Source organism: Macaca fascicularis, chromosome 1, assembly GCF_037993035.2.
Source record: "Macaca fascicularis isolate 582-1 chromosome 1, T2T-MFA8v1.1".
In the NCBI taxonomy this organism is placed as follows: Eukaryota; Metazoa; Chordata; class Mammalia; order Primates; family Cercopithecidae; genus Macaca; species Macaca fascicularis.
The window spans coordinates 212,025,629-212,049,611 of NC_088375.1; the positions used below are offsets into that span (position 1 = coordinate 212,025,629).

Sequence of the window (23,983 nt, forward strand, 5' to 3'; positions counted from 1 at the left end):
ATGGGTTTAATTTTTCTAGGTTTTTTTTGTTTGTTTGTTTGTTTGTTTTTTTGAGACAAGGTCTCTCTCTGTTGCCCAGGCTGGAGTGCAGTGGTGTGAACATGGCTCACAGCAGCCTTGACTACTGGGCTGAAGTGATCCTCCTGCCTCAGCCTCCCAGGTAGCTGGGACCACAGGCATGCATCACCATACCTGGCTAGTTTTTTTAAAATTTATTTTCATTTTTTGTAGAGACAGTGTCTCACTGTGTTGCCCAGGCTGGTCTCAAAAACACTTTGGGCTCAGATGATCCTTCTGCCTTGGCCTCCCAAAATGCCAGGATTACAGGCATGAGCCACTGTGCCCAGATGATTTTTCTTGTTCTTTATGTAATTTGGAATTGTATTCTTCACATTGTGAATGTTGTATTGTGGAGACTTCGGTTTCTGTTGATGTTTTTGGTTTAGTAGACAATAACTCAGACTCAAAACTGCAAACTCTCTCACACCTGCAGTGGGTGGCAGTTCAAATCTCAGTTCAGTTCTTTTCTCTTTAACTGAGGTCTTTGGATTCTGCCCTGCCTGAGCCTGCCTTGCATGGCTCAGGGTTCAGCCAGAGACTGGGCAGAATTTACACACAGAACCCGAGACTCTCCTTCCTTCTCTGGCTCTCTTTTTTCTTACTTCCCGTGATCTCTGGCTGCTCTGGGCTGTTTCTTCAGGACAGAAAACCTAGGGTTTGTTTTTTAATTGGAACTTCAGCTCGACCAGCCTCAGGCCAGAGTTCCAAAAATGGGGAGTTCATTCCATGTCAGCCCTTTCTTCCAGCTTTCAGCTTATTTTCAAAATCTGCCAGCCCTTGTTCACTTCAGATAGTTTTTGTGTTTTATCCAGACTATAGTTGTTGCCTGTGGGAGGGTCATACTGAAAGCAGAATTTCGTACGGACATTTTAATCTATTACTGAAGTGTTTGGGGGACAAAATTGTTCACTTGAACTGGTTTTGTAACCTTGGGCAAGTCTCGTTTCCTCTCTGGGACTCACTTGCTCCTCTGGGAAATGAGGTGGTTGGACTCTGTGATCTGTAAGGATCCTTTAGTCTCTGCTTCTAGGCAGACAGACCCGTACACACATACTACCACCGCTGTCACCACCAACAGTAACAACAAACAGTAAGTGCCAGAAGAGATGCTTGAGGGAAGTGATGAGGATGGGTCTGTCATGGTGGAAAGCTCTCTGAAGTGGCATCACTAAGGAATTTGAGGATGTTTACAGTCATCCTCTTGTTTTGGGGACAGAGGGCGAGTACACTGAGGATGCAAGAAGTAAATGGCATTCAGAAGAAAGAAATCAGTTGCTGCTTGCTTCTACCCCTTAGAAACAGGAGAGAATGTAGACAGTTGAAAACAAATCAGGGTTAGCTGGAGTTCCTCTTTCCTTTTGGCAGTGCATTCTGTCTTGTTTTGAAGAGAAAAGCCCCTGGGCCTTAGTAACATGTCAGCAAATTTGGCAGTAGGTGGTAGGTGCTGGGACAGTAGATTTTAGCAGGGGTGCTGCTATCACTGTTAGGGCTGCAGAGACCTTAGGGGAGATAGACTAGATTTATGTGACCTTTTCTTAGGGTTCAGAATTTTTATGTGGGAGAGGTTTTAGGCTATGCAGAAGAAGGTGTGTGTATGTGTGTATGTGGGTGTGTATTTGTGTGTGGGTGTTGTGTGTTTATGGTGGGTGGGGAGGGAGAAAGAGACAGGTGGTGATGAGGCAGGACAGAACGTCTGTGGAACTGCCCTAAAACTGTTTGAATACCGATCACACTTACTTTAACTTCCATTGATTCTTTTTTAAAAGCAGAGGGTGGAGAGCTAAAGCTTCCCCCACATCCACCTAAGCCATCTCTTGGGTACTGCCTTGGTATAGATCCTTTTAAAAATTATTTTTAAAGGTAGAATGTCACTCTGTCGTCTAGGCTGGAGTGCACTAGGACAATTGTGGCTCACTGCAGCCTCAAACTCCTGGGTTCCAGGTGATCCTCCTGTCTCAGTCTCCCAAGTAGCTAGGACTATAGGTGTGCATCACCATGCCCAGTTAATTAAAAAAATTTTTTTTGTAGAGATGGGGGCCTTGCTTTGTTGTCAAGGCTGTTCTTGAACTGGGCTCAAGCAATCCTCCTGCCTTGGCCTCCCAAAGTGCTGGGATTATAGGCATGAGCCACTGTGCCTGGCCTAGATCCTTTTTGATACTTATTTTCTAGCTGTTTTTATTATCAGTAACTTTTTTTTTTTTTTTTTCAGACAGTGTCTCACTCTGTCGCCCAGGCTGGAGTGCAGTGGTGCGATCTGGGCTCACCACAAACTCCGCCTCTTGGTTTGAAGTGAATCTCTTGCCTCAGCCTACTGAGTAGCTGGGATTACATTCACATGCCACCACGCCCAGCTCATTTTTGTGTTTTTAGTAGAGACAGGGTTTCACCATATTGGCCAGGCTGGTCTTGAACTCCTAGCCTCAGGTGATCCACCCGCCTGGACCTCCCAAAGTGCTAGGATTACAAGCATGAACCACTGTGCCTGAATACTATCAGTAACTCTTCTCTTTGAGAGGCTGAGGTGGGAAGATTACTTGATGTCATGAGTTTCAGACCAGCCTGGGCGACATAGTGAGACCTCATTACTACAAAAAAAATTTTTTTCCAAATTTTATTGGCTTGAGGCTTGAGTTCCTCCTGTTCCCCTCATCTTTTAAACTATTTTTAAAAACTCTCATTATTTGTCCATCTTCATTCTAGCCTTTTTGCTCTCTAGGAAGAGGCAGGGATGGATTCGTGTATGTGTGCGCACGCGCAGGTGCATGTGTGTTTGTGTGTGCGTGCGCCTGCGTGCGTGTTTTGCTGGAGGTGTGGAAGTTGGATTGAAGGGACCAATAGTCTTGGAAGGCAGTCACAAGGTGGCTTGCAGGGATGTGCAGGGGAGGCAGTTGTGATGAAAGAAGGGAGGATAGTTTGAATGTAAGATCATGTACAAAAGCTTTAGGTTTACCACTAGCTTAGAAGCTACCTTTCCATTTTCCTCAAGAGTAAGTGAGAAACACAAGAAGTTTGACCCAGATTTTCCATCTCTAGTAGCTCTTCTCTGATTTTAGGGGTAAGATTCAATGGGATGGTAGGCTTTTCAGCTCTCCTATAGAAGGCTGCTTGTTACAAAACTAGAGGGTAAGTTTGCAGACAAAGAAGCTCTATTTTTAGTTCTAATTGATATTGGGTGGTTCAGGGCTCTTTTGAGGACCGAATCTAGAAGGCAACAAAATGAGAACCAGCATGGTGAAAGGACTTTCAAAGTCAGACAGACTTGAGTTTAAACTCTGTCTTTTAATAGCAAGCTGTAAGACCTTGGACAAGTCACTTCTTGAAACTTAGATTCTTTATCTGTAAGGTAGAGGTAACATTATGTTCTTATTGTCTTATATAAAACATAAAGCATAGTGCTCAGGGTTGGTAAATACCCCACGTATGTTTTTTTCCTATCTTCTAGAACATCTTATTTTTACTAGAATCCTTTCTTTTCTGCTAAATAATTGCATGACTCACTACCAAGTTTTAGTTTCCTTCCGTAAAACAAGGACATTTAACTGAAGGTTGAGTATCCCTTATCTGAAATCCCTGGGACCAGAAGTGTTTTAGATTTCAGATTTTTAAAAAAAATATTTGCATGTATATAGTGACATGTCTTGGGATAAGACCGAAGTCTAAACATGAAATTCATTTATGTTTCCTATACACCTTATAGAGCCTGAAGGTAATTTTATTTTTCTCCAGGGGACATTGAATAAACCTGAGTATTGTCTGCCTGTGTTTTGACTGCGACCTATCACATGAGATCAGGTATGGAATTTTCCACTTGTGGAGTCATGTGGGCACTCAAAACGTTTCAGATTTTGGAGCATTTTGAATCTGGGATTTTCAGATTAGGGATGCTCAACCTGTAGTTGATTTCTGAGATGCTTCCTAGCTGTAAGATGTCATATACATTTTTAGACTGTTGAGGAATGTTTAGGTGTTTTAATTAAAGCAAAGACAGTGGGTTCTACCCTAGGACCATATCATCTTATAGGGAAGGGGAAGTCTCCTACAGCCAAATTCTTTCTTGACTTTCCTGAGAGAGACATAGCCAGCTTAGCCAGTTTCCTTTAGTGTCAGGATCTAGATGCAGGTTTTACTTTGGCCCCTTGCTGACAGTGAATTATATGTAAAAGTCTTTGGGACAACCCTCTGGGTCAGCTCAGTCTTGGTATGATTCATGCATTACCTATCTCTTGCATTCTGTTTATATTCTATCCAGGTCAAGAGACAACTGTCTTTGAAAGATAGTGAATGACTGTTTCCAAAACTGCAAGCAAAGGGGGAGCCGCCGGAAGTATTGACGGAAAGCTTGAATTGCCTAAATGGTAAGTATGTTGTACAGTGAAACCTGGGCATACCAATAGGATTGGGTGGTTTCTGAAGCCACTATAATTTTGCCACTACTGGAAGTGGGGAGGAAAGTCAGTATTTGTGATGGCCTATTATGAACCAAATACTATGCTGAGTACTTTACATGTTTTCTCCTTTAACCAACCAATCAACCTGATGAGGGTGAAAAATCCTTGCATGAGGTCAGCAACCAAAAGAAGTAGGCCATCCTTAAGAAGTAGCTACCATTTATTGAATATTTACTCTATGTCGGGCGCAGTCCTGTTGGACATGTTAGCTCCCTGCCAACCCTATGAAGTAAGTACTGTTGTCATCACCACAAGGAAACGAGCTTAGAGAGGTTAAATAACTCTTCCAAGTTCACACAAGTAGTAGAACTAGGTTTCAAACCTGTGTTACTTTCTTTCCTTTTTTTCTGAGACTGGGTCTCACTCCCATTGCCCAGGCTGGAGGGCGGTGGCATGATCATGACTCACTGCAGCCTTGACTTCCTGGGCTCAGGTGAGCCTCCCACCTCAACCTCCCGAGTAATTGGGACTACAGGTGTGCACCACTATGCCCAGCTAATTTTTTTGTAGAGACTGGGTCTCTATATTTTCCAGGCTGGTCTCAAACTGCTGGGCTAACGCAGTCCTCCTGCCTTGGTCTCCCAAAGTGCTGGGATTATAGGCATGAGCCACCACCACAGTGGGTTATTTTCATTATACTGTAATGTTTCTCTTTTGAGAAAGTTACTTTTTGGTTGAGGCTGTGACTGATTTAAGGTTGGAAAAGCAAAGCAAAATACGAAACCTTTTGATCAACAACTAGCTTCTTTTCCTAGCCATATGTGGATTTTATGTGCCAATATTTTATTGGTTGGTGTTGGCTAAGGCAGAGTAGAGCACTAATGAAATAGAAGGGAGAGAAGTGAGAACCTGAGTGGTGAGTGGCCAAGAGACCCAGTGGTCTTGGTTGCTACTGATAGCTGGATGATAGAGAAAACTTCCCTAGGAAAGTAGAGCAATAGGATAACTCAGAATGAGTGGGAAATGGGTTCTCCTCATAGCAGTGACTGGGCATAGGAAAGTAATCTTAACAAAGCCTCTTGCTCTCATGTCAACCCCTCTTAGGAAATAGGTGTAGTTAGGGATACTACAGAACTCTTCTTGAAGGAGTGGGAAAATTCAAGGCAAACTCTTGCCCTGTTAATTGGTTCAGGATTCTTGTTCTGTTCCTTTCCCTGGAGCATTTCTCTTACCTCAGAGAACTGGGTTATGAAATTAATTTCTTGTTGGGCGAGTGGCAGCCAGTATTTGGTCTCTTTTAATGGAAGAACCAATGGTGTTTTCATATATTTGGTGAAATTTTGGGGAGAACAACCATTTTATTCGTAAAACTTATTACAAATACCTATTTTTAATTTTTTTATTTTTTGAGACGGAGTCTTGCTCTGTTGCCCTGTCCGGAGTGCACTGGCGAACTTGGCTCACTGCCACTGCAAACCTTCACCTCCTGGGCCCAAGCGATTCTCCTGTCTCAGCCTCCCGAGTAGCTGGGATTACAGGTGTATGCCACCACGCCCGGCTAATTTTTGTAGTTTTCGTACAGACAGGGTTTCACCGTGTTGGCCAGGCTGGTCTTGAACTCCTGACCTCAGGTGATTTGCCCACCTCGGCCTCCCAAAGTGCTGAGATTACAAGTGTGAGCCACTGCGCCCAGCCTACACATACCTATTATGCATAAAATATTTTGCTATATACTGGGGCTAATGTTCTGATGACAAAAAAAAATTGACCACTTACTACATGCCTTAGTTATTGGAACCAAGTATACAGCATTAAACAAAATAGAAAAAGTCCTTGCTCTGAAGGATTGTATTCTAATGGGTAGAAACAGATAAAAATGAATAATTAGATATAAATAAATAAACAGGTAAATAGATAACATCCACTAGATTGTACATGCTAAGAAGACAAAAAGCAGCGTAAGGTGATAGTGGTAGGGAGCTGAGGGATTGCTTCTTTGTGTATAGCAATCAAGGAAGGCCTCTGATGAGGTGATATTTTAAGCTAAGATCTAAAAGAAGTGAGGAGTCCAGCCAGGGAGATATCTGGGGGAAGGAAAAGCATCCTAGGCAGAGGGAACAGCAGGTATAAAATCTGTGAGGGATGAGATGAGTGTAACTGGTCATGTATAAGGACCCATAAGGAGGCCGTGTGGCTGGAGTGGAGTCTGTAGGGAAGGAGCAGCAGATGAGTGATGGGACCTAGATCTTACAGGGCCTTAGCCATGTGACACCTTTGGAGTGCATTGTATTCTAAGTGAGGTGCACTAGAGAGTTTAGAGCAGAGGAGTGACTTGATCTGACTGATGTTTTAAAAGGCCTCCTCTGGTTGTTGTGGGAGAACAGACTGTGGAGGGTGGGGAAGGATGGACAGTGATGGGAGCAGGGAGACAAGTTAGGAAGCTTTTGCAGTAATCAGTAGTCCAGGGCAGGGATGATGGTAGGTTGGACCTGGGTGGTAGTGGTGGCTAACCAGAAAGCAATGGATTCTAGACATATTTTGAAGGCTCTCAAATTTTAATTCTCCCCGTAGACATGTTTGATTTTTTTTTTTTAATTTTTGTCTTTGTTTTTTGAGACGGTCTCACACTCTGTCACACAGGCTGGAGTATAGTGGTGTGATCTCAGCTCAGTGTAGCTTTGACCTCCCAGGCTCGGTTGATCCTCCCGTCTCAGCCTCCTGAGAAGTTGGGACTACAGGCACATGCCACCATGCCCAGCTAATTTTTGTATTTTTTGTAGAGAAAGAGTTTCGTCATGTTGCCGAGGCTGGTCTCGAACTCCTGGGCTCAAGCTGTCTGCCTGCCTCAGCCTCCCAAAGTGCTCTATGATTATGGGCATGAGCCACTGTGCCCATCTGAGATGTTTGATTTATTTGGAGTTAACCTCTGGGTCACATGAGTTTAAGGATGTCATTGGAAACTTGACAGTGATCTCGGGTAAAATTCTAAAATTGATTGATCAAAGAATGAGAACAACAGTGACCCCTAGAAGCCAGCTTGTATTCATTAAGAATAAATCATGCTAGCTGATAACAATTCTTTTTTTTCTTTAAGCCTTGCCATGATTTTATTTAAATGATTGGTCCAAGTTAAGTATAAAAATATTAGAGAATAGACATAAGCAAAAACAGAAAAAAAGCACATTATCCAGAAATAATTACCATATAGCAGTTTGGTATATATCAGCGCATTTCATTTTTGGAAAGATTCCTAGGTTGCTGGAGGATTGGAATGTGCTACAAAGGTGATGTTTCTTAAGTGCTAAAATTAGGTGTTTAATGTTTTCTCATGTGATCCCAAGACAAAAAAAAATTTGACCTGGCTTTGGAGCTTGTTGAATAATTGCACTCAGGAATTGTAGTAGATCGGTGTTAGTCTATAGGAGGTGTTTTTAGTGACATTCTACAGGGCTGTCAGGGCTGTTTTTGGTTATATTTTGTTTTTGAACATCAATTTGGATGAAGATATAGAAAAGACATGCCTATGAGACTTACATAGTGAATGCTTGCAGGCTGGACAGTGTAGAGAATATTTAGTCAAGGGATTAAAACTAAGAAGTTGAAATCCAGAAATAATAAATAATAATTTAAGCTGAAACTTACATGACACTTACTGTGGACCAGGTACTAGTCTAAGCAATTCTTGCATTAACTCATTTACACATACCATAACCTTACAGGTATTGAAGCATAGAGAAGTCAAATGACTTATCCAAGGTCACACAGCTAGTAGCTAGTAAAGTCAGAGTTTGAACTTAGGCTACCTGGCTTCAGAGTTCGTAAACTTTAATTATTGTATCGCATTGCCTGCAAAACAATTAAACCCCATATTTCGGTTATTAAAAATGAGATTTAACAGTTTATTTGGAAACAAAACAAGTATGAATCTACAAACTGGTACTGTGGCTGCCAGATTAGTTCATGCAATCTTGGACTTCGTTATGAGAACTGGGCAGACCAGGTCATCTTTCATCTGTCCCACCCTCTTACTCCATTTGAACTGTCCTGGTTCAGGCCCTTATCCCATCTCTTGCCTTGACTATTACAATAGCACCCTAGTTTATCCTGCTAGAATGGTCTTTTAAAAAACTGCAGTTCTGATTGTGTTACTCCCTTACTTAATCCCTTTGTCCAATACAGGTTGCAGATTTGCTTCCCATTTCCACTTGCAGGCATGTGTGTTTTGGAGGACTATACAGTGGTATTCTTTTTATTTTCTCTTTTTTAAAATCTGAATTCATTGGCTACATTTAAGAGATTATATATAAAAGGAGGGCATAACCCCTCTTAGCTGTAGTCCTTCTAGGCCCTTGAACTCATTTAAATCATTGGCCTGATCTCTTTGGCACTTGCATTTCAGCCTTTGGCATAAAGGCTAATCATCTTTCCTAGAATGTAGTGCCTAGATCTGAAAATAGTCCCCTTTATGTAAATTTGGCCAGTACGGAATATAATAAAACTATTACATTAATTTATTTACAAAACATTTACAAGGTTCCTACCTTGCCCCTGTCACTGTATTCAGTGCCCAGGACTGAAAAATGAAGATAACACAGTCCCTGCTCTCAGAGCCCAGCAGAGGAATGACAGATATTTTAAATATCGTGGGTATAGTGATAGAAGCATCTACAGAATTTAGGATGGTGCATTTCTCTTGTGGGGAAGGATGTTTTGAAAAGGAAGTCCCAGAGAACAGATGCATTGAAAGATGTTTACCATTGGGCCAGGCATAGTGGCTCACACCTGTAATCCCAGCACTTTGGGAGGCCAAGGCAGGCGGATCACTTGAGGTCAGGAGTTCAAGACCAGTGTTGACAACATAGTGAAACCCCGTCTCTAGTAAAAATAGAAAAATTAGCTGGATGTGGTGGCGCACACCTGTAATCCCAGCTACTCGGAAGGCTGAGGCAGTTCTCGAGAATTGCTTGAACCCAGGAAGTGAAGGTTGCAGTGAGCTGAGATCGTGCCACTTCACTCCAGCCTGGATGATGGAACAAGATTCTGTCTCAAAAAAAAAAAAGATGTTTACTGTTGGAATGGCTGTGGGTTGGGGGGGCTTGGAAGGAAAGGAGATAAGGGAATGTTCCTCAAACAGTACACCCTCAGCCTCTGCACTTGCTGTAACATTTCAGGGGCCTCAAACCTACCACCCGAACCTTACCAGTTAATTGCTCTTCCCCTTGTGTCTCTGGTGTCAGCCACGCTGAATTAAATTCCCCAAATGCAGCATTGTTTTGTTAGCTTGTTCACTCCCTCCCTCCTTCCCTCTCTCCCTCTCTTTCTCCCTCCCTCCTTCCCAATAAACAACTATTTTATACTCTTTATGTACTAGGCACTGTTCAAGGGGCGGGGGATACAGCAGTAAAAAATCACAAACACAAAAAACTATGCTTCTGATGTCACACATCCTACTTTATGGTAAGAAGAATCAGTGTAAATAAATTTACAAGTAATCAGGTGGTTAAATGTGCCAAGAAGAAAAATAAGTAGGGTATCTTACCTTAGAGATGTCCAAAGATGGAGTGAGTTGTCTTGGGAGGAAGTGACTGTCATTCCTGTCATTAGAAGTGTTTGAACGGAAGCTGAGTGACTACTTGCTAGATAACGTCTGCATTGAGTGGGAGGTTGGACTAGATGATCTCTAAATCCTTTCCAACATGAAGAATCTCTATATGCTAGCTGGGTTCCTAACTCTTGAGTTTGCATATCCAAATTACATGAATTTGTGATTCTGGGAAAAATAATGTAAGCCCTGTAATTAAATAGAAATGTGCAAGAATTTGATGGTGAGACTTAGACAGCCTAAGATTTTAAAACAGGTAACTACAAGTGGTCAGGAGGAAGCTGCTTGAAAATAGCTCTTGGCCAGGGCCAGTGGCTCGCATCTGTAATCCCAGTACTTTAGAAGGCTTGAAGGGCAAAGTGGGAGGATGGCTTGAGTCCAGGATTTTGGGACCAGCCTGGTCAGCATAGAGACCCCCTCTCTCCAAAAAAAAAAGAAGGAAAAAAAAAAAAAGAAAAATTAGCCAGGCATGGTGGCGTGTGCCCGTAGTCCCAGCTGCTTGGGAGGCTGAGATGGGAGGATTGCTTGAGGCTAGGAGGTGGAAGCTGCAGTGAGCGTGGTTGCTCCACTGCATTACAGCCTGGTAGACCCTGTCTCAAAAAAATAAAAAATAAAAAAAAAATTGCTCCCATTATCCTTTAGATCAGAGATTGGCAAATTCTGGCAGACAGGCCCACTATCTTTTTGCTTTTTAAATTTTTAATAATTTATTTAAATAGAGACAGAGTCTTGCAGTATTGCTAAGACTGGCCTTGAACTCCTGGCCTCAAGCAGTCCTCCCCCCATATCCTCCCAAAGTGCTGGGATTACAGGCGTGAGCTGCCATGCCCTGCCCACTGCCTGTTTTTGTAAGTCAAGTTTAATTGAAACATAGTTATGTTCATCCACTTCTGTACAGTATGTATGTGGTTGCTTCATCACTACATTGTCAGGGTTCAGTAGCTGGAATAGAAACCTTAGATCCTATAAAGCCTAAAATATTTACTCTCAAACTAAGTTTGCATACTTACATGTATACTGTCAAACTTTAGAAAAAAAGTTTGCCGACCCCTCTTTAAATGACTATTGGGAACAGGAAGTGAATCATGGCAGCTGTGTTAGGAGAAGGGGCAGGGCAGGCCTGATTATGTTCTATTTCAGACCTTCCTGATCTGCCAGGACAGGAAGAAGAGCCACCCTCCAAAATGCTGGATGGGGCCACTTGGAGCTGGGTTCAGGAACTTTGATAGAAAGAGCCCTGAATGAGAGACAGTTGGCGCTGTATCTTGCTAGCGTGAATTAGAACTGAGCCAGGTACTAATGTAGGGGAAGTTGGCATGAAAAAGTGAGACTGTCCTTCCCTTTGTAAAAACCTTCCTATGATTTTCCAAGATTTAATATAAACAATTTCCTTCTCAGACCCCACCCTTAGGCACATTTAATTACTTCTTCTGAGCTTCCGATGTATATGTACGATAGTACAATATGCTAAGGAAAAAAAGAAAAGCAGGATAGACGACGGGACGCAAAAGGGTGGGTGCTATCTTATGTAAGATGGTCAGGGAAGACTTCAGGCAAAGGTAAGGTTTTCTACTTATCTTGGCAAAATGTTGGGTGCATCATAGGTGTTCTCTAAGTGTCCGCTAAATAAATGCATTTTGCCTGGATAAACATACTTAACAGAGAGTCAGGGAGACAGTAGGAAGAGAGGCGTACTTTGCTTTTGGATGATCTGGGAGGCAGCAAAGCATTTCTTACTTTGGCTATGCTTAGGGCCAAAAGGTCAGAGATAAGTAACCTCCTAACCCCATTTTCAGTCGAGTTCCTTGTTTACTCTGGGGAGAAAGGATGATCTTAGTGAATCACTATTTTTAGGAGGATTCTCCCTGATGAAACGTACTTTAGGTATGCACAGGACTTTTCAAAGTGTTTTTGCTAACTTTATTGCATAGTGTTGCTCTAAGGTAGTTGAGTTGATATTCTTTTATTTCTTCAGAGGAACTAAAGCATAGAGAAAGTCAGTGACTTGGCCAAACAGTATAGTATTCTTAAAAGAATATAAACTTTGGAATTGGACCTAGATTTGCTCTATCCTTGCTAGCCGTGTACTTTGGGAAAATTTGAGAGTCCCTGCCCCATAAGGTTATTGTGAAAGCTGAATAGAGGAATACTAGGTACTGTTTGTTGTGACTTAGGTGCAAGGTGTTGTGCTAAGCATTTTACACGCCCAGGGATTACCGTATTGTGTTTGTGTAGACACTGAGGGAAACCTCCATGGAGTAATGTAAGAACATGTAAAGTAAACGGTAGATCTGGGATTCCTGCAGAAATCATGTATATAAGGTACTTAGTATTGCCTGTAGTATAGTAGTGCCCTATTTGTGGTTGTACTTATTTATTCCTTTATACTCTTTTGTCATTGTTAGTTTGTTTATAGAGTAGTGCTCAGAACTCCTCATTTTGTAAAAATGCTTAAGAGTTTATAAGGAGGTGATTTTGCATAATGGGAAGAATCCTGAATATAGTCAGGAGACTGAAGTCCTTGACCTTGCTAAACTGTTGGAGAAAGCACAGAATTTACTTCTGAGTCCGTTTCCTTGTTTCTAAATTAAGGGGATTGGATGAAGTAAGTGATTTTATTTTAAATAAAAGCTATGTAGATCTCTTTATTTAATAAAGTCATATAGGGGAAGCCCAATATGGTAAGAAGCTAAAATCAGTTGCTTTGGTTGAGTAAGTGGAAAGGAGCCTGGAGTTCAGCCTGCTCAAAATATCTCCCCGGCCCTCTTTCCCCTAAATGACCCCAAGGGGATTTGCTGAGTCTAGTTTGAAAACCAGTTGACTAAATGATCTTTAGCTACCTTCTGACTCTGAAATCTCATTCTGAGGAGTGGAGGAAGATCCAGAAATGTTTTCTACTACTTCTGCAACACTTGGTCCAATAACTGGAGCTGGACATCCTGTGAGTGCTGTGGTTTTTTGATATCTGTGTCCTGTTTGTGTGGCATAGACCTGCAAGAAAGGACTTCCCAGCAGGTCAAGGGGAGAGTATTGTGGTTGAGACATTGTGCAGGTGGCACAGGGCTAGGGATGAGATCCTTCAGAGCATTACGACAGGGCCTGAGAGTCTGTGCTGTCTGTTCACTCTTGCCATCTGTTTTCTCCTTTGTAATCCGTGATTAGATCATGGTCATTCTTATTGTTTTCTGTTAATGGTCATTGCCAAGGGACTGACAAGCTATTTGAAAATTAGGAGACTCACTCATCAGTCAAATTCATGGAATTTTCAGCATTCACTGTGTTCTAGGCTCTCTGCTGGGTACTGAGAATATAGTGGTGACACAAGTTGAAGAGAAGAATTGAGTAAATAGCCGGGCGCGGTGGCTCACGCCTGTAATCCCAGCACTTTGGGAGGCCGAGGCGGGCGGATCACAAGGTCAGGAGATCGAGACCACGGTGAAACCCCGTCTCTACTAAAAATACAAAAAATTAGCCGGGCGCGGTGGCGGGCGCCTGTAGTCCCAGCTACTCAGGAGGCTGAGGCAGGAGAATGGCGTAAACCCAGGAGGCGGAGCTTGCAGTGAGCCGAGATCGCGCCACTGCACTCCAGCCTGGGCGACAGAGCGAGACTCCGTCTCAAAAAAACAAAAAACAAAAAACAAACAAACAAAAAAGAATTGAGTAAATAAAGCTTCAATAGAGTGTGATAGGTTCTGTGGTGGGAACCATACAGCAGACTGTGAAATCGAAAAAGAGAGGCCCTGATTCTGGCCTGGGGTTTGAAGAAGGCACTCCAGAATTTTCCAGAAGGATGCCTTGTCTAAGATGGGATCTGAAGAAATGAGAAGTAATCAAACTAGTGAGGGCCCAGAGGGAAGAGGGAGGGCGAGGATGTAGATGAAGAGGCTGGCTGGGCCAGATCATGAAGGGCTTTGGGTGCCATCATGGGGAATTTGGACTATCCTAACAGTAGCCAGGACCTTTAGAGGGTTTTAAGTAGTGATGTGTAATACCTGCTTTCTCTGTATGTGTCCAGTAAGTATTTGCTGCATATTTACTGGGTTTAGCTTTTTCATTGCCTGTACTGGTTGGTTGATATCATCCAGAGTCTTGAATAGAACATACAAAATTGGCACTAAACGCCAAATAAATAAAACAGTGGTATAATTCCCAGACTCTCCTAATTCAGAATTATGATAATTTATAGATGGGGCTATACTAAAGTTTAACGTTTCCTTCTTTTGAAAAAGAGATTGTGAAAACTATAGTATAAGCTAGTATAAATAAGATGTGCTGAGAGAATGCTACAGTTTGAGGATAAGCTGGGTTTTCTTTAACAGCTTTATTGAGATATGCTTTATGTATCGTGAAGTTTATCTCTTTAAAATATACAATTTAATGGTTTAAGCGTATTTATGACGATATGCTGTTTTAAAGCACTTTATAGATGCATCATATATCATTTGTCTTCCGGTGACTATGATGGGAACACAGATCCTTTGTATCATACACTCATTTAAAATTGGTATGTGGTCTAAACTTAGTTAAGTCCCCCCAAACCAACACTGTGTATAAATTGACAAGGTTTTAATTGTACCACTGGGCAGAAGGCCAAAGGCAAGAGTTTTTAAAAGGGAAAAGGTTTCCTTCTAAAAACATAAACATAGAAGGTTTTTTCCCTCTATGTTTTTGAGAATGAGGAAGCAGGTAGGCTGGGGAAAGGAGAAGGGGGACCAAAAGAGGCAAAGATGAGAGGACAGAGAAAGATGTACCCAGAAAAACCGAGTGATGGACAGGGAGCTGTAATCGGGTGGGCAAGACCTGAATGGAAGGGGGAGGCTTGGTCTTTTCAACAGCTTCAAGCATTGGTGTTTTTGAGGAGCTGAGCTTGAGCCCCATCTGGTGGCTCTAGGCTTATAGTGCAGCCATTAGAAGAATCAGGCTTGGAGAGAATTGGCATTTGGCGTCTCCGCCAGGCCCAAGTTCAGTTGTTTTTCTTTTGCCCTGAGCTTTCTCATAGGATCATTGTTGGAGTCATTTCTTCCCTCTACAGTGGTGGCTGTTTTTCTCTTATGTCTCAGACTGTGTTTCTTCACTCTTATCCGTGAGTTTTAAATGCAATCTTACTGGACAACATCACCTAATACCCTATTGTTGCTGTCATCTATTGATGCCCTGAGTCATTGCCCCTACCTTCTCAACAACTTCAGATTCTGTCTTAACGTCACTCTTTCCAGCATTATTCCTATTAATTTGTGGTGCTCACATGCTGGTGACCCTTGTAACACCTTTACCTCTCAATTATTTCTCTCTTCCAATGATCTTGTTTTCTACTTCTCCCTACTCCCCCACAGGATTCCTATAATTATACTTCGTTTTTGACATTATCAATAACTACAGTCCCTCCATGATTTCAATTCCTTGAAGTCCCTCTCTGATTTCTGTCTTCTATATTTCAGGCTTAATTTCCTCTGGTACCTGGTACCCTTACTCCAACAAGCCTTCAAGTCCCCTTCAATTCATTAGTTTCTATTATATTTTCACTATTCGTCACCTCCTTCTATACAGAGTGAATTTAAAGTCCCTCACACACATCCTCTGCTCTCCTGTCCTTCTCTTACTTTGTTATGCAGTGCTTCGACCTGGTTCAGTCCAACTCTGGTTTCTCTATTCTTTCGTCTGTTCAACCAGCTGAACAAGACTGGAGAAAAAGATAGAACTTTGTTAATTGGTTTCACTTCAAATCGTTACCAGGAATTTTAAGTAGGCCCTTACACATCTTATACACATCTCATACACATGTCCCAAATGAAACTCTTCATCTTCCTTCTCAGACTGCTCCATCTGCAGTCATCTCCATTTGAATTGATGATAATGCTGTCCATCTACAAATTCAGCCCAGCCACCTTAGAGTCTACCTTAATTCCTACCTATCTATCTACCTACCTACCTATCTTTATCTGCTTATTTATTTAGAGATAGGGTCTTGCTCTGTCACCCTGGCTGGAGTACAGTGGCACAGTCATAGCTCGCTGAAACCTTAAACTCCTGGGCTCAAGCAGTCTTCTTGCCTCAGTCTACCAAATAGCTGGGACTACAGGTGTATGCCACTGCACTTTCTAATTTTATCTTATTTTACCTTTTTATAGAGACGGGATCTTACTGTGTTGTGCCCAGGCTGGTCTTGAACTCCACCTCAGCTTCTCAAAGTGCTGGGATTATAGATATGAGTCATTGCACCCGGCTTCTTAATTCCTTTCTTTGCTTCATGCTTAACATGTAGTCTAAGAGCAGATCCTTTGGTCGTACCTTCCTACAGCCAGAATTCTGACCATTTCTCAACTGTCTTGGTCATGTGCTCTTGGAACGCATGTATTGTCACCATCCTGATCTAGGCCATAACTGTGTTTTGGTTGGATTACTACAATAGCCTCCTATTTGGTCTTCCTGCTCCCACCCATATCCCCTATAGTCCATTCTACTTGCCACCTACTTAAAAGTTTCTGCTGAGAAGTGGTTCAGTTGTTATTATAGATTGTTTTTGTGTTTGGGATGTTTTTGCTTCCTCCAAAATTCGTGTTGAAACTTAACCCCCAGTGCAACAACTTTAAGAGGTAGGACCTTTAAGGAGGTAATATTAGGGATCAGCACCTTTAAAAAAGGGTCTGAGGGAGCGAGTTCAACCGTTTTCGTTCCATTCCTTCTTCCCTGTGAGGAAACAGCATTCTAGATGTCATCTTGGAAGCAGAGACTGAGCCCTCAGCAGACACCAAACCTGCTGGTGCCTTGATCTTACATTCCCAGGCTCCAGAACTGTGAGGAAATACATTTCTATTCTTTTTGGAGATGGAGTCTTGCCCTGTTGACCAGGCTGGAGTGCAGTGGCACGATCTCAGCTCACTGCGACCTCCATCCAGCGGGTTCAAGCAATTACCCTGCCTCAGCCTCCTGAGTAGCTGGGATTATAGGTGTGCGCCACCACACCCGGCTAATTTTTGTATTTTTAGTAGAGACAGGGTTTCATCATGTTGGTCAGGCTGGTCTTGAACTCCTGACCTCAAGTGATCCTCCTGCCTTGGCCTCCTAAAGTGCTGGGATTACAGGTGTGAGCCACTGCACCTGACCAATTTCTGTTCTTATAAATTACTACCTCAGGTATTTTGTTACAGCAGTACAAATGGACTGAGACAATGGTCTTTTTTTTCTTTTTTCTTTTTAAAGATTTTCTGTTTGTGGTATGTTCTTCCGTATCCTTATGATGTGTCTAGGTGCAGATTTAGTTTTCTCCTGTTGGGACATTGCTTCCTGAATGTGAGGTTCCATATCTTTAATCAACTCTTGAAAATTCTTACCTGTTGGCTCTTCAGATATTGCCTGTTCCCCATTCTGTATTCTATCCTTTTGGGCTGCCTGTTAAACTTCCTTGTTTCGGACCTTTTTAATTTATATTTCCCCTGTCTGTTAACCTCTCTTTTACCTTTTCCATCTTTTTAACTCTGTGCTTTTTGTAATTTCATATCTCTCTTGATCACTATTTTTTAATATCTTCCTTTGCCTCTAATATGCCATTTCTCTTTTCTATTTGTAGCTGTTGTATGTGGTTAATTTTCAGATCTTCTGATCTTTGTTGATAGCACCTTGTTCCTTTCTCCTGTTTTTTCATTCCTTCTTTTATGACTTTAAACATTGGAATGTACTTACTGTATGGTTTCTAGCCAATAATCTTAGTAACTTTGGTTCTTTTTGGTATAAACTTGCTCTGCCCAGTTATAGTAAAAGATGGATCTTTATGTGTTTTGTAATTTTAGTTATAAGCTTGGGTTCAGCTGGACTTTAATCTGTGGGAATCCTGTGTGACCTCTGTAGAGAGGAGCTCCCTTCAGAGTACTTTTGTTTGCTCAGCTAGGTTTCCCAGGGATATTACTAGGCTGATGGCCATTTTATGCTAGTTTCTCAGAACAGATAGGTTCTGGACCACTCAGGTGGTATAAATCTGAACTCTGAATTCAAGTGAGAGCAGGTCTAAGATGACAAATTCTCTAGGGATAATCCTCCTTTAACTCCTAATGGAGCCCAGGTCCTGTTATCTCCCTGTATCAGGGAGGTGACTTTTTTCACTAGTTATCCTGAAGCTGTAGTTCTCCAATAGTCCTTGCTTTAGATTGGGGACTGAAGTCTCATTTTCAACTTACCACCTCTATTGGGCCCAGACTCTTGTCTCTTATACCTGCATGATTGTTAGGACCCAGACTCCTTGGTTCTGGAGATCAGCAAGACACTAATAAGGACAGCTCAGTGGTAGTTTAAACTTACTATTCTTTTTCATTTAGTCTTCTTTTCTTCTGGTTTTAGCTGGAATGTCACTTACTTTCTGTGTGATCAACTATACATTTTAAGTGATTGTTACATTTTATTCAGTATTTTTAGCTGTTTTATAGTATTAGAGGTTTTCCAGTCTATCTGGTTTGCCATAGTGGTGGAAGTGGAAGTCTGTTGTCTGCCTTTTAATTTCGTAGGACTTATTGTTTATGAAGGCTGTTTAAAATACCTTTATTAATCCATTCTCCTGTTTTAAAAATGAGAAAATTACATTAAAAAACTAAACCTTCCCCTTTCTCTCTTTCCTTGGGGTATTATTATATGTTTGGTATATATCCCTAGTGAAATGGCTTTCAAAGAAACAAACCAGTCTTCATATCAACCTTAATATCTGGGACATTTGTCTTACAGTGCCAAAGGATACATTTTGTGGAAGCTGCCTGTTGCCTGGGTGGGGCCAACTCACACCTGAATTCCACTTACAAATACACTTTTGGGAGAAGAGATGTTGAAAACGGGCGTGGAGAGATTGCTTTAGTATATTGTGAAGCTCACCATTTATAGCAAGGCAGATGGGTTAATTTGTATCACTTTTAAGTCACAATAGCTCATAAGAGATAATCTTTTTTTTTTTTTTTTAAATAATCTTAGGTTTGTTTATTGCTTTGTTACCAAGATCTTCCACATATTGTCTCAGAACAACACTGGGGAGAAATATGGTAGACATCATTATGCCCATTTTACCACTAAGTAAAACTGAGGCTCAGTTTACATTGTTAATGACTCTCCTGAGATTATGCAGGTTGCAGGTGGTAATGATGTTACTATACCCTGCCATGAGAATTGAGGCTTCTTATACGTCTTTTTGCCATGCTGCCACTGGTGACATTCTTTATTAGGGCGAAACGAGGTATCAACTCAATATTGGCCATAAAGAACCAGTGTTTTCTTGCAGGTTTGTTTGTCATTCATTCAACGAGTTTGAGCCCCTCCTATGATCCAGGCACCAGGAACAGATAGGAGCTCTTTTCTATAACTGGGAGCTAACATGCAGGTTTTACATTTGCTGACTGACGTGCTTTCTACTTTGCTTCCATAGATTGATGATGGTCTCCAGCTGTCAAAGAAGATTGTGGTTGCCAAGAGAAAGGTAACCATTTCTCATCCCCTTGAGTGGAGTTGGATGCCTCTAGGAGTCCACATTGGCTGGCAGTAGACATGGCCGAATTTACAAGCTACAAGGAGACAGCCTCCAGCCGCCACTTGCGATTTAAGCTACAGAGTCTAAGCCGCCGCCTTGATGAGTTGGAAGAAGCCACAAAAAACCTCCAGAAAGCAGAGGATGAGCTCCTGGATCTCCAGGACAAGGTGATTCAGGCAGAAGGTAGCAACTCCAGCATGTTGGCGGAGATTGAAGTGCTGCGCCAGCGGGTGCTGAGAATTGAAGGCAAAGACGAGGAGATTAAGAGAGCAGAGGATCTGTGTCGTCTGATGAAGGAGAAACTTGAAGAGGAAGAAAACCTCACCCGGGAGCTGAAATCTGAGATTGAGCGGCTTCAGAAACGAATGGCTGAATTAGAGAAGCTGGAAGAGGCCTTCAGCAGGAGTAAGAATGACTGTACCCAGCTGTGTTTGAGCCTGAATGAGGAGAGAAATCTGACCAAGAAAATCTCCTCTGAGCTAGAAATGCTCAGAGTCAAAGTGAAAGAACTAGAATCTTCTGAGGACCGCTTGGATAAAACTGAGCAGAGTTTAGCGTCAGAGTTAGAAAAGCTGAAATCATTAACTCTGAGCTTTGTAAGTGAGAGAAAATACTTGAATGAAAAGGAGAAAGAAAATGAGAAATTGATAAAAGAACTCACTCAAAAACTAGAGCAGAACAAAAAAATGAACCGAGATTATACAAGGAATGCTTCTAATCTGGAAAGAAATGACCTTCGGATTGAGGATGGCATCTCATCTACACTGCCGTCCAAAGAATCAAGAAGGAAGGGCGCTCTGGACTACCTAAAGCAGGTGGAGAATGAAACAAGAAACAAATCAGAAAACGAAAAGAACCGCAATCAGGAAGACAACAAAGTCAAAGACCTTAACCAGGAGATTGAGAAACTTAAAACACAAATCAAACACTTTGAATCGTTGGAAGAAGAGCTTAAGAAAATGAAAGCCAAAAATAATGACCTTCAGGATAATTACCTAAGTGAGCAAAATAAAAACAAATTATTAGCCAGCCAACTGGAGGAGATAAAGCTACAAATCAAGAAACAGAAAGAGTTAGAAAATGGGGAGGTAGAAGGGGAAGATGCTTTCCTGTCCAGCAAAGGCAGACATGAGAGGACTAAGTTTAGAGGCCACGGAAGTGAGGCTCCTGCGTCCAGGCACACAGCACGGGAACTGTCTCCTCAGCATAAGCGGGAACGACTCCGGAACAGGGAGTTTGCTGTCAACAATGAAAACTGTTCTCTGAGCAACAGGCAGGTTTCTTCTCCCAGTTTCGCCAACAGGAGGGCAGCAAAAGCTTCTCACATGGGGGCGAGTACAGACAGTGGAACTCAGGAGACAAAGAAAACTGAAGACCGATTTGCACCCGGATCCTCCCAGAGCGAAGGGAAGAAGTCTAGGGAGCAGCCCTCAGTGCTGAGTCGCTACCCCCCCGCTGCTCAGGAGCACAGTAAAGCGTGGAAGGGGACTCCCAAGCCGGGCACCGAGAGCGGACTGAAGGGAAAAGTGGAGAAGACAACACGAACGTTTAGTGACACCACCCACGGATCTGTTCCCAGTGACACATTGGGTAGAGCTGACAAGGCTTCTGACACCTCCTCTGAGTCTGTCTTTGGCAAGAGGGGACATGTACCTGGCAATGGAAGTCAAGTAACTCACGCTGCAAACTCTGGCTCTTCTAAGGCCATTGGAGCTCTGGCCTCATCTCGAAGATCCTCCTCAGAAGGGTTCTCTAAAGGCAAAAAGGCTGCCAATGGCCTTGAGGCCAATACCAGTTCCTCAAATTCCAAGGCTCCTGTTTTATCAAAGTATCCTTATAGCTCTAGAAGCCAAGAGAACATCCTTCAGGGATTTTCAACCTCACATAGAGAAGGGGTTGATCAACCTGCAGCAGTTGTGATGGAAGACAGCAGTCAGCATGAAGCCTTGAGGTGTCGAGTCATCAAATCCAGTGGCAGAGAGAAGCCAGACTCAGATGATGACTTGGACATAGCATCTCTTGTTACTGCCAAGTTGGTAAATACAACCATCACTCCAGAGCCCGAGCCCAAACCACAGCCTAACTCTAGAGAAAAGGCCAAAGCCCGAGGGGTACCTAGAACCTCCCTGTTTGAGAATGATAAAGATGCTGGAATAGAGAATGAATCTGTGAAATCTGTCAGAGCCTCCACCAATGCCATGGAGCTCCCAGATACCAATGGTGCTGGGGTAAAAAGCCAAAGGCCCTTTAGCCCCAGAGAGGCGTTGCGATCTAGAGCCATCATCAAACCTGTTATTGTTGATAAGGATGTGAAAAAAATCATGGGAGGATCTGGAACAGAGACTACGTTGGAGAAACAGAAACCTGTCTCCAAACCAGGGCCAAACAAAGTGACAAGTAGCATTACTATCTATCCCTCTGACAGCAGCAGCCCCAGAGCTGCTCTGGGTGAGGCCCTGAGGGAGAGGCACACATCCACCAGCAATATCCAGGTGGGGCCGGCAGAGCTCACATCATTTAGCAACCATGTCAGCTCCCCTTTTGAGCTCTCCATTCACAAACATGACATCACCCTGCAGCTTGCAGAAGCGGAGAGAATGGCAGATGGGCCCCTGAAGAACAGGCCAGAAACAGTGGTCTCTCGGAGCAGCATTATAATCAAGCCATCGGATCCTGTGGAGAGGAATAGCCATGCACCTCCAGCGGAGACAATCAGGTGGAAAAGCCATAGTGCCCCTTCAGAAGTGGGCTCCTCAGATGCCAGACATGTTACTGTGCGGAATGCCTGGAAGAGTAGGCGAGACTTGAAATCTTTAGAAGACCCCCCAACTCGAATAGGTAAAAACATGGAATCTGCCAATACCAATGCCTACACCCAGAGGTCTTCCACAGACTTCTCAGAACTTGAACAGCCCAGGGCCTACCTTTTTGAGCAGGGCACTCGAAGGGTAGGACCAAGTTCAGGGGATGCCCCTGAGCCCTCCTCCAGAAGGACCCAAAGTAGCCTCACTGTGTCAGAGGTGCTTACCCGTCGGAATCGGGTAGGAGACACCATCACTGTCGCAGCCTGGAACCACTCAGCAGGCATGGTGAGTTCCAGCCTCTCTGCCCTCTCTCTTTTCTCTCTCCCTTTTCCTTCTTTGCTTTTCCTTTTTCCCCTCTCCTCTGGCCTGTGTGACCCAGGATCCTGAGAACTGAGTAGAACTGGGTTCCTTAAAGAACTGTTGAAAAATCAGGTGGGTTTGACCTTTCTCCTAAAGAAGGTTTTTAGCAGCATGACTTTTCAAAATCCTTTTTCCAATTTGTTGTCTTCATTTTGCTCTCACATATGAAGGCGACACAAAAAGGAAATATGTCTTCTCTTCGCTTGGTTTGCCAGAGCAGCTAAAGGAGCTCCCTGTAGGACCTCAGAGCAGCACGAAAAGCACAAGCAGCAGCTATAGCTGCTGGGGAGCTCTGAGCGACAGTAGGAGGCCTGGTGCCCTTTCTGTAGAACACAGCGATGGGGAGCCAGGTCAGCAAGTTCTCGGCTGCCTCAGTTAGCAGATCTTCACAGGCTGCTGGCCTCTCAGGGATGAGGAGAGCCGGGGCTTACACTGGGCCTATTTCAGATAAGCTTATACCCAATTCCAAATGACACTTTCTTTTGACCCCCCCAGACAGCTGTCTGTCTCATATCATCAGTCTGAGGGCAGGGCTGGTTCAGTATGGCTCATTACAGCTTTGATAAATCCAGAACCACCTGCCTTATGTGAGTGTTAGGGTCAGAGTGTCAGAACAGCATCTGGAGAAGCCCTTGGGAGTGTCTTTTCAGTAAGAAACCCGTGATGATGAAAAACTCTTTGGACCTGGCCACAGTGCTCCCTTCTTTTACAAAAAGCAGATGACTATTAACTTGAAAAGCCTGTGACTCTTTACAGGGTACTTAACACTGGACAAAAGTACTTCACTACCCACTGTGTCATTCAGTCCCTTGAATATCTGCCTGGGGGCAGATACTATCCCCATTTTTCAGATATAGAAGCTAAGGGTCAGAAACACAAAACATCTTACCCAAGGTTACCCAGCTTAATTACTGGAAGAGCTAAGACTTGAATCCAAGATTCCTGTCTCTAAATCCAATGTTCTTTCTACTCTGCTAACCTTTCTCACTCATGCCTATGTTATTCTTTGATCTGCATTTGCTTGGGAGAACCAAGGAGAACATTAAAAAGATAGAATTCTGGCCAGGCATGGTGGCTTACACCTGTAATCTCAGCACTTTGGGAGGCCGAGGTGGGCAGATCACAAGGTCAGGAGTTCAAGGCTAGCCTGGCCAATATAGTGATACCCCATCTCTACCAAAAATACAAAATTAGCCAGGTGTGGTGGCACATGCCTGTAATCCCAGCTACTCAGGAGGCTGAGGCAGGAGAATTACTTGAACCCGGGAGT

At 43.0% G+C, this 23,983-nt stretch overlaps 1 protein-coding gene across 11 annotated transcripts in view; it reads left to right on the forward strand.

Annotated features, from left to right (window-relative positions):
* Nucleotides 1-23,983, forward strand: part of LUZP1 (leucine zipper protein 1) — a 97,143-nt gene that overhangs the window by 68,219 nt on the left and 4,941 nt on the right. For 6 of the 11 annotated variants that reach the window (XM_045378403.2, XM_005544488.4, XM_065528051.1 and 3 more), the window contains 2 exons: nt 4,310-4,415; nt 19,448-22,638. In XM_045378403.2, the coding sequence (XP_045234338.1) occupies nt 19,567-22,638 (3,072 nt within the window). In that variant the 5' untranslated portion in view covers nt 4,310-4,415; nt 19,448-19,566. Of the gene's footprint in view, nt 1-3,786; nt 3,853-4,309; nt 4,416-19,447; nt 22,639-23,983 lie in introns of all 11 variants that reach the window. The other 5 variants (XM_065528038.1, XM_015441022.3, XM_065528037.1 and 2 more) reach the window with 1 other exon arrangement.